The sequence below is a fragment of the Vigna radiata genome, chromosome 5 (genome assembly GCF_000741045.1).
Source record: "Vigna radiata var. radiata cultivar VC1973A chromosome 5, Vradiata_ver6, whole genome shotgun sequence".
NCBI lineage: Eukaryota > Viridiplantae > Streptophyta > Magnoliopsida > Fabales > Fabaceae > Vigna > Vigna radiata.
Genome location: NC_028355.1, coordinates 7249063 through 7259072, shown reverse-complemented (window position 1 = coordinate 7259072; position 10010 = coordinate 7249063). Strand labels below are relative to the sequence as shown.

Below are 10010 nucleotides of genomic sequence, written 5' to 3'. Positions count from 1 at the left end.
CTAATTAAAGATCTCTTCCCCATATTAAGATGGAGACAATTACAGCTCTAAGAAAGCACACACAATTACTCTAATTACAACACCTCTTATTCTCTTTAAAAAGTGTGTTGAATTATTCTTTCTAAGTGCTTCACTCTCTTTTAAAAGTCACACCTCTCAAAGCCAAAAAGAGAACAAATAAATTATGTTGACTAACATATTAAGTTGATCAAAATTAATTGTTAATCGATTTATTTCACTTACTTAAGTGAAATGAGCTAAATAGTTTTTATTTTAGTCGATTTGATATGTTGATCACATATTTATATGTAAGAGTTATTCAACCTGTTAAACACCTTTTAAACAGACTAAATAACTACAAGACAAACAAATTCTAGGCTAAGAAAGGATTTATCAAATCTTCAAGTCAATTTAAGACAACACCTTGTAGGGCTATCCTTGTGATACTTTTCGTTGTGTGCTCCTTGTTATCTTGGTTGAGCGAAATTTGGGTAGCTTGAGCATAAACCAAGTTGTTGCTAATTAGACTTGTTGTATTTTATTTTGTTGGTTGGACTTGCTATTTTCTATTTTGCTGGTTGCACTTACTATTTTCTATTTTTGTTGGTTGGACAATAAGTATATTTTTTGTTTTCTCTGATTTGGATGGTTAGATAGTGTTGCTTTCATATGTTAAAATGTTGAATGATAACGTTTCTTGGTATCTTTGACAATGGGCCTACAATTTCTTGAAAAAAAAAAAAACTGTACGATAGCCTTTGTGTCATTGTCTATGTGTTTAAGTCATATATCATATATATTCACTTCAATATTTTTCCTTGTTTCCAATACTTGAACATGCTTGATGAAATGCTTAACTAAGTGTTAATTTTTGTCTAGAAACTCTTTAGCAATCTTAATTCCATTATACAATGAAATTTAAATTCATAATTGGTGTCTAACAAATGCTTGGCCAAGAGCTATATAACGTAAATTTGAAAAGAATTTGTGTCAAAAATTGTGTTACATTGATTCTAGAATTAGAACATCTAACTTCTATTGATGAGCATGGTAGATTAATTCCACCATTTTAGGATCCTAATCTTGGTATGTAGTTAGCTAAGCTTTACTTATATGCTTAAGTGTTTCATTGAGTCCTCTTTTGAGCTTTTATCTTTTAGTCTTTATAGAAGTATTTTCACATCTTTCTTTTCCTTAATGCGCGTTATTTCTTGTTTATCTTAGGTTCTTGAGTTTTGTCTTTCTAATTTTTCGTTTCTATACTCCTTTGAGTGAATGATTGGTGTTCATATTTTTCTTTGAATATCAATTTTCAAGAATTTAAACTTCATTTGAATACTCTTAAAATACTTGAAAGTTTGAGTGAATCATATATTTAAAATTTGAATAATTAGTGAAATTAATATCGATTAAAAAACTATGATATATATATATATATATATATATATATATATATATATTAATTTAATCAACATTTTTTTATACATTAATAAAACGAGAATAATAAAATTGACATTAATATAAGAGAAAAAATCACGTTAAATAATATAAAAGCAAAAATGCAATTAAATTTAAATATAATCGTGATGCAAAGTAAAACAACAAGTGAACATGTAATATGGTTAATAAAGTATACAATTTTTTATTTTTACAGTAAGAATAAACAAACTAAAATATTATAATTTATTTAATGGCAAAATAATTTTCTATTATAAATATTGAGTCTTGTCGGTACAAAATTTCAAAATCCCAACATATATTTGTACTAATGTTTTATTTATTTATTACTAATAAAAATGTATTATGTATCTGTGTCTATTTTTAATTTCTTATATTTTTTTATTAAATTAAAAGAATTACTTTTAATTATTAAAATAAAAAAATTAATAAAATATAAAATATTTTTTATAGAAATATAATTATAAATATATTTAATTTTTATAATTATATTATAACTACTTTTTTTATCGAGTTAATTGTTTTTATTATAAGTAATTATTCGATTGAAAAACTAATTACTGAAGGTAAAAGTGAGAAATAATTTTTTATTTCATTTTGAATAATTATTTAACTTAAAAATAGATACTAAAATAATAATATTGAAAAAAAAATATATATGTCATAAAAATTATCACCGATATTTAATATTTTATTATTTTATATTTATAGAAGGAACAAATTGGGATGAGAATAGAAAAAATAATGCGAGGGTCTAAATAGCAGAGCGATATAAAAACTGAAACTCCAAGGCTGTTTAGGAACAAAAAGAGGCCTTTTCGTTATTGGGCCTGGGCTGTGAGGGTCAAAACAGTAACCGAAGAAGATGAAGCTTGAGATATAAATTAGAAAACCCTAATTCGGTTGTTCTGGTGCTGCAAGGGCTCAACGCAGGAGGTGAGTGGTGGTGTGTGAGAAGAGAAGAGAAGATGACGACGCGTTTCAAGAAGAACAGGAAGAAGAGGGGTCACGTGAGCGCCGGTCATGGGCGCATCGGGAAGCACCGGAAGCACCCCGGAGGGCGAGGTAACGCCGGTGGCATGCACCACCACCGGATCCTCTTCGACAAGTACCATCCAGGTTACTTCGGGAAGGTCGGAATGCGGTACTTCCACAAGCTCCGCAACAAGTTCCACTGCCCCATCCTTAACATCGACAAGCTATGGTCCCTTGTCCCTCAGCAAGTTAAGGACCAAGCCTCCAAGGAAAACAAAGCGCCTCTCGTCGACGTCACGCAGTTCGGCTACTTCAAGCTTTTGGGGAAGGGCGTTCTGCCGGAGAACCAACCCCTTGTCGTCAAGGCCAAGCTCGTCTCCAAGATCGCCGAGAAGAAAATTAAGGAGGCTGGAGGCGCTGTTGTTCTCACCGCTTGATTTTAACGGTACCGCTTAGGGTTTTTTGTTTTCTTTTTTTATCGATACGTTTTGTTTTTTATGTACTGTCATTGATGCTTAGGCTTTAAATCATTATGCTCTGTTTTAATTTGGTCTATTGTGAAATTGGGATGGAATCGAATTTTGGAATTTGTCGAACATGTCTAACGCGTATATCATCTATCTATCCAAATAAATCCATCAAGTCTACTTTCGATAAAAGAACTATGCTTTCCTAATGGGAGCTTCTCAAATATTGGTCCTCCTTTGTTAAGATAAAAGGGATATTTGATTTGAGTGTTTAGATAAGAGAGTTTTTGTGGGAGGAATGGCAAATAGAACTATAAAAACCATTGGAAACTTTAACCTGGGTTGAACACATGAATGTGATGTGATGGAATTCATGTGTTGCAGTTTGAAGAGTGCTGCTGCTGTTTAGGATATTAGAAATTTTAGAAATATGAAGGAGAGAAATGCATTTCCATACAAGGAATATATATGTAGTTATTATTAATATTTACTAGTTTTAGTACACATAATTAATATATAAACGTAAAATTTTATTTTCATGAACTATTTGCTATTTGGAGCAAAATAAAATTTTTATAGAGAAAAGATTCTTTAAATTCTGAGAGATGATGGAACCATGTTATATGGATGAAGAGTCTAAATGATATAAAAGATATAGTCAGTCTTAAGATATAATGATGTAAACTTAAAAACTGTGTAAGTAGTCTTGCTAGTTATTGTGGAGAAAGGGGACTCTAAAATTTCTATATAGTGCAAACCATAACTGTTATAGCTGAAGCATTGTGGGTAAGAAATTTGTTATTATTATTGTATCTGAAAAATAGGTATATTTTCGAATAACACCAAACATGTCCAACTCTGAGACATCTATTTGTAGACCAGAATTGTTTTTATTGGATTTATTTTCATTCGAAGCTTTTAGAACATAAAATTGGAGATGTATAAGTTCTAGATGTGCAAGATAATGTCTGCCTAATTGATATTACAAAAACAAAAAGGCTAAAGGAAATGTCTCTGAAAATTTAAACAAATTCATACCTACAAGTTCAACCTGTAATACCTAACACTTTTCTTTTAAAAACTGTAACATAAAATTTTACATTGAATCTCGTGATTTTCATTAAATTGGCAAATACTTGTAATATCTGAACACTTTATTTTTCTTACAAACTAAAGCGTAAAAATTAACTTTGAATCTCGTGATTTTCATCAAATTGGCAAATGTGCATATGAACTTACATACTTTTGTTCATTTTTCTTGCACCAAAGTTAAAATTAATTAGCTCACCTGTTTTACAAATTCAATTGTATAAAGTATTTAGTCTTACTATAAAAAAAATGGAGATATAATGTGACTTAAAAAATGATATGAACAAATTCAACTAATGATATACTAAAAGTGGATAAGAGTTTTTAACAAAAATATCTTTTGATACGCTAATATAGTATTACTTTTTTCAAATATATATCTTAATTTTCAATCTTCAATATTCAAATAACAAAATTCTTATGTATACCTCTCACTTTTAGTTTTTGAGTACTATGTAACTTAATTATTTTTAGGTTTTAAAACCTTACAATTTTTATGAGTTTTAAAATGATTTATTGATAACTTAAGATTGCATATTTTGATTTACTTTTAATTGAACAAAATTTGACTAAAATTACTTTTCAAAACTATCTAAAATCTAAATGGTTTCTCATTATTGGTTTTGCCTTTAAGCACCGTAATATATCTTAAATTTTGGTTAAATGCTTGACTTATCTTAACAAAGTAATAAATAGATAATTTTACTTTTAAGTTAAGTTAAGTAAAGTAAAATTAAAGTAAAATGAGATGACACTACCTTTGACAACATCCATTAATTAAGAACTTAATTTGAAAGTCATTTTGACTTAGATGTTTTTGGGATGTCCTTAATAATCAATGAATGACAAGTGTTTTTTCTGGTATGAATCCTATTTTAACGAGAACTTGATCACTTGATATGCTTACATTTCTTGCTTTTTAACGAGAATTTGATGAGTTGATACGCATACACTTTTTGCTTTTATTGAGAGTTATTTAACGTATTGCTTGATGTAAAATAGATAATAAATTTGTCTTTGTCTTTTGTTGAACCTTTTTCATAGCTTGATAAAGTAAAGAATTCGATAAGTCAATGATTTTTTTTGTGTTTTAGAATATGGTTAACTAATATTTTAACTAATCGATTTACAATAAATACGATCAGATTGTGTGGGTTTTTTTTTTCCTTGTGCAATACCTCGCTCTGACATGAGCATGAAAGGAGGAATCCTTTTCTTAGAATTTTGTTAAGGGCAAAAATAATTTATTTTGACTTTTTGGCACCACATTGAGGGTGGATCTTGAAAAATATGAAAGATCTCCTTCCAAGCCGTACATACGACTTTCATTGAATATGACTTTCCACATAGTTTTATATCTATACCAGAGTTTTGTTTTTTTTTTTTTTCATTTTTGTTTCATTTAATCAATATTATTGTTAACTTGTACAACTTACACTTTGTGGCTCTACTTATGAATAATATTGAGTAAGTAGGTTTTTTCACAATGGAATCTTATTATATAGTAACATATTCGATTATGAAAATTTGTTGGTAGCTGGCTCTCTTATTTAATTCTTACAAAATCCATGAAAATTCATTCATTAAGGTCATGCTTTATTTACAAAAGCATTGTACATCTGATGAAAGACTAAAGTCTGACTTCTCACCTAAAAGTTGTCTACTCTTTTAAAAAATCAACTTGGCATCCAACAGTCTATTAGAGCGGTTGTTTCTTATCTGCAAATCATGCCTTTAAATATTTTCTCTTTTAATTTAAATTCCTTAACGATAAATTAAAACAAATAAGAGAGTAAGAAAGAGAAAATTGGAAAGGTAATTTTATGTTGGTTCAGATCACAAGGATCCTATATCTTGTTGTTAATCTCAAATGAGAATTAACAATCCACTATCACAAACCAACAAACTGTTAAAATCACAAAGAAAATAAAGAAGTTTAAGGTTAGAACACTTCTTTTGTTACCCTAAGAGATGAAACTCACTTCCCTTGAAAGCCACAAGGGATGAACATCTCCATCAAATAATGTTTCACGAAGGATGACCATCTCCTTTGAATCTTCACAAAGGATGACACGTTTAACATCCCAAATATAGTATAAATATTATAATAGAGTCATCACAAAATTAATAAAGAAATAACAGTCGACAAACAAGAAATATAAAGTTAATACAATCATTAAGATAATCATAACATTAACTTTATATACAATCCAACGTCTAAACCAAAACTATATATATCCAAACAAACTAAGGAACTAAACATATGTTGGTCCTTCCTTTAGGGCTTGTTCAACTGACATCTTATTGTCCTCTACTCACACACACCAAATGATCATAGCCAACAAAGTAGTACAAGAACATACAAAAACACACAAACAAGAAGGGTAAGCTAGATAAACAAAATAGTTCATATATATTAGATTACAATTTCAAACATTAGTTCAAAAATAAACCATAACAATCCATTCATCCTATACATGCCATAACCTAGACAAGACTCATCCAGATTAGGTATGAATGTCGAATTATTGATAGCTTATGCACTTGTAATGGTAATACAGTTGGCTGAAACCAAACTACCATACAAGATTAATCCATTTCAGTTGTCTAAGGCCATGATCAAAGCCTACAGACAAAAACTTCCCGCTACTCTCACTACATGACTCACCCCTCTCTTCTTAAGAATGGATGATCATTAGAGTGTCGGGATAGACCACCAGCCCAAAGCTCCATATACATTCATACAACAACAACAACAACAGGCACTACCATGTAACCTCTCCATGAGTCATGGAATTACGTCCAACAACCATTTACCTTATTCACAAGCTTTTCATCACAATATTCATATGTATCATTTCCATTCACATGTAAATCATATACAAATCCATTCATTTACATTGACTAACATCATATAAGAACATTAATTATAATTCGAAGAACCAAAATCAACCAAACAAGTCATCAGAAGTCACATAATAACACAATTTTCTTTAAGGCATCTTATTACCCACATTTAGATAAGGAAAACCTCTTTGAAAACATGTTTGACTGATGCTATGGGAAAAGTTGTTAGCCGTTTCAAGCATTTGCAGAATTTTGTGCATTTGTTAAGGAGTGAAAGAGCTTTGAACATGATTAACACTATTCTGTTGGATGGTTTGTGACACATTGGTGGTCGAACAAGTATTTGCAGAACCCCATTCATTTTGTCCCATATTAATTGTGTTATTACTATCGTTCTTCTTGTACCATGGTGGATATCCATGCTTAGAATAACATTCATTAACAATGTGATTCATTTTATGGCAATGAAAACACTTATTTCCATAGTTGGGGTTCCTTCCTCTTCCTCTACCTTGACTACGAGGGGCAGATCCACGTCCATGGGTCTTCCAATTCTAATTATTTCTCCACTGACCCTGTCTTTCACTAGTATTGGCAAAAACCTTGATGTCATTTTGATTTGTGAGGCCAAAATCATGTTTTTCCTGTCTCTCTTGCTGTATAATGAGGGAAAACACACAGTTAATGCTAGGTAAAGGTTCCATTAATAATATTTGTGTTCTCACAGTATTATAGCACTCATTTAAACCTTTTAGGAAGCATATAATGTGTTCCATATCCCTGTATTTATGTGAAACCTTAAACAAATCACAGGTGTAAGGAATGAGTCTGAGAAATTCCAATTCCTCCCATAGAATCTTCATATCAGTAAAATACTGACTCACACTCCTTTATTTCTGTTTAATAGAGTGAATTTCTTGAAGCAAGTCAGAAAATTTAAAATAATCTCCCTTGGAAAACCTTTCTCTCAATTCTTCCCATAGTTCTTGAGCATATTAAACGTATATGACGCTTTCTGCTATTTGGGATGAAAGAGTCTTTATGATAAAAAACAACACCATCATATTGCTCCTCTCCTAGGAATAAAAAGAGGGATCATCTCTTTGGGGTTTCTTGATCTCTCCGTCTATAAACTTCAACTTGTTCTTGGAGAGAAAAGCTCTTCTCATATTCCTGCTCCAAGAAGTGTAATTGGACTCATTAAAAATAGGAGAAATAAGAGAGATGCATGGGTTTTCTCCTGGATGAAGATAAAAGGGGTTGGAAGGGTTGTTGAGTTGATCCATGTTTTCCATAATGACAACAAATGCTAAAAAAAATATTAGCAGCAAGAAAGCAAGAAAATTTAAGTGTAACGGAAGCAGAGGTAGAACAGGTCTAGGACCCGCTCTGGTACCATATTAAAAACGTTGGCCCGTAGTAATAATAGAGGCCCAAAAAGCTTTTGGCCCAAAAACGTGAAACAAAGGTTTCACTAGAAACTTCTTCTCATCAGAACTGATGAGACTCATCAGCGTTGTGCGACATGCGAGAGAGAAAAGGGACGCGTGTTCTCTAGGCGCTGCTCCAGCGAGGCAGACAACGACACCGACAGGTTAGAAAAGAATGATGAAGCCCAGGAAGAGAAGACACGACGACAAAAGGCAAGAAAAAGTGTTCCTCTTTTTATTACTATCGACGATATTGTTATTTCACAACTACTCCTCTTTTTTACTGTTAGCATAAAGTTAAAGAGAAGAAATTTTGGTGATGTCTCAAAGTCAAGTCTCAAGTGCTCTTATTGCAGGAAGATCTTCATGAAGACTTGTTTTTATATTAAAGCTTTTTTTAATTTAGTAGATTGATGTATAGGATGTGATTTATCTTTGATTCTATGTATTGTTTGCCTTAGGTTGTGTTAAAATTATTTTTTAAATCAGAAAACCTCATTTTATACTCAAGATAATCGATTATCAAATTATAGTAATCGATTATTAATAATTAATTATGACTTGCCATAATTGATTATCATGAGCAATTATGAGAATTTTTAAGCAAGTTTTTTACCGTTGTACATTCATTAAATTAAATGCATAATCAATTACCATAAGTGGATAATTGATTATCACAATTAATTAGTTGACAACGTTGGAGGTATCCTTGAGTGAGATCTCTATAAATTATATTGAGACTCTCATTCTAAAATATGAAACATAGTACTTTTCTAAATTCTTATCTGCAGTGTGCGGTGATAAGTGTTCTGGGGTTTGCTGAACCTTTGTGTTGTGGCTTTGAGAACTTGGCGTGTTGTCATAGAGTGAGAACTTTCACAGGTGGTGTGATTGAGTGTTGTTGTTGTTGGCATAGAGTGAGAACTTTCACAGGGAGTGTGATTGAGTGTTGTTATTGTTGCTGAGTTGAAAGCATATCATCCTTGGTGAAACATTCAGAGGAGATATTCATCCTTTGTGGAGATTCAGAGGAGGTGTTCATCCCTTGTGGGTCATAGGGGAAGTGAGTTTCGTCTCTTGGGGTTACAAGAGAGGTGTTCTAACCTTAAACTGTTTTATTTTCTTTGTGATTGTAACAATTTGTCGGTTTGTGCTAGTGAAGCATTAACTCTCGGTTGAGATTAACAACTGGATGTAGGATCTTTGTGATCCGAACCTGTATAAAAATTACCCGTGCAATTTTCTCTCTTCTTACTCCTTTAATCTGTTTAAATTATTTTAAGAAAATTATTTTTATTGAAAAAATTATTAAAAAAAGGATTTGCAATAAGAAACCAATTCACTCTTTTTAATTTGTTAAACGTATTAACCATTCCGCTACACACACTTACAATTGAAAAAGCTGGAATCCTAATTAAATAAGTATCCGTGAGAATAAGAAAATACAAGGATAATTAATTATCCCTAACAAAAAACAAAAACTACTAAAACAGAAAACATTAAAACATAAATAGTTACTCCAAGGAGCATTGATTACAAAACAGAATCGTTTATATTAACTCACAAATCATTATTAAATGTTTATTTTTCCATTGCGTTCTATTTAATTTCGATTCAGAAAATGACTAAAGAAAATGGTATAGATATTATGTATCAATAAATATAAAGAAAAAAATCACTATTAAAAGTCACCTATGGGTGGCTAGTGAGAAAGGTTAACTTTGGGAAAAGAATGCGCAATATA

The 10010-nt window shown here is 30.9% G+C and overlaps 1 protein-coding gene across 1 annotated transcript; it reads left to right on the top strand.

Moving 5' to 3' along the window:
- The first annotated feature begins 2315 nt into the window (after nt 1–2315).
- Nucleotides 2316–3067, top strand: LOC106761136 (60S ribosomal protein L27a-3-like). The gene has a single exon (XM_014644651.2). The coding sequence runs from the start codon at nt 2427–2429 to the stop codon at nt 2868–2870; it is 444 nt and encodes a 147-aa protein (XP_014500137.1). The 5' UTR covers nt 2316–2426; the 3' UTR covers nt 2871–3067.
- The last annotated feature ends 6943 nt before the right edge of the window (nt 3068–10010 follow it).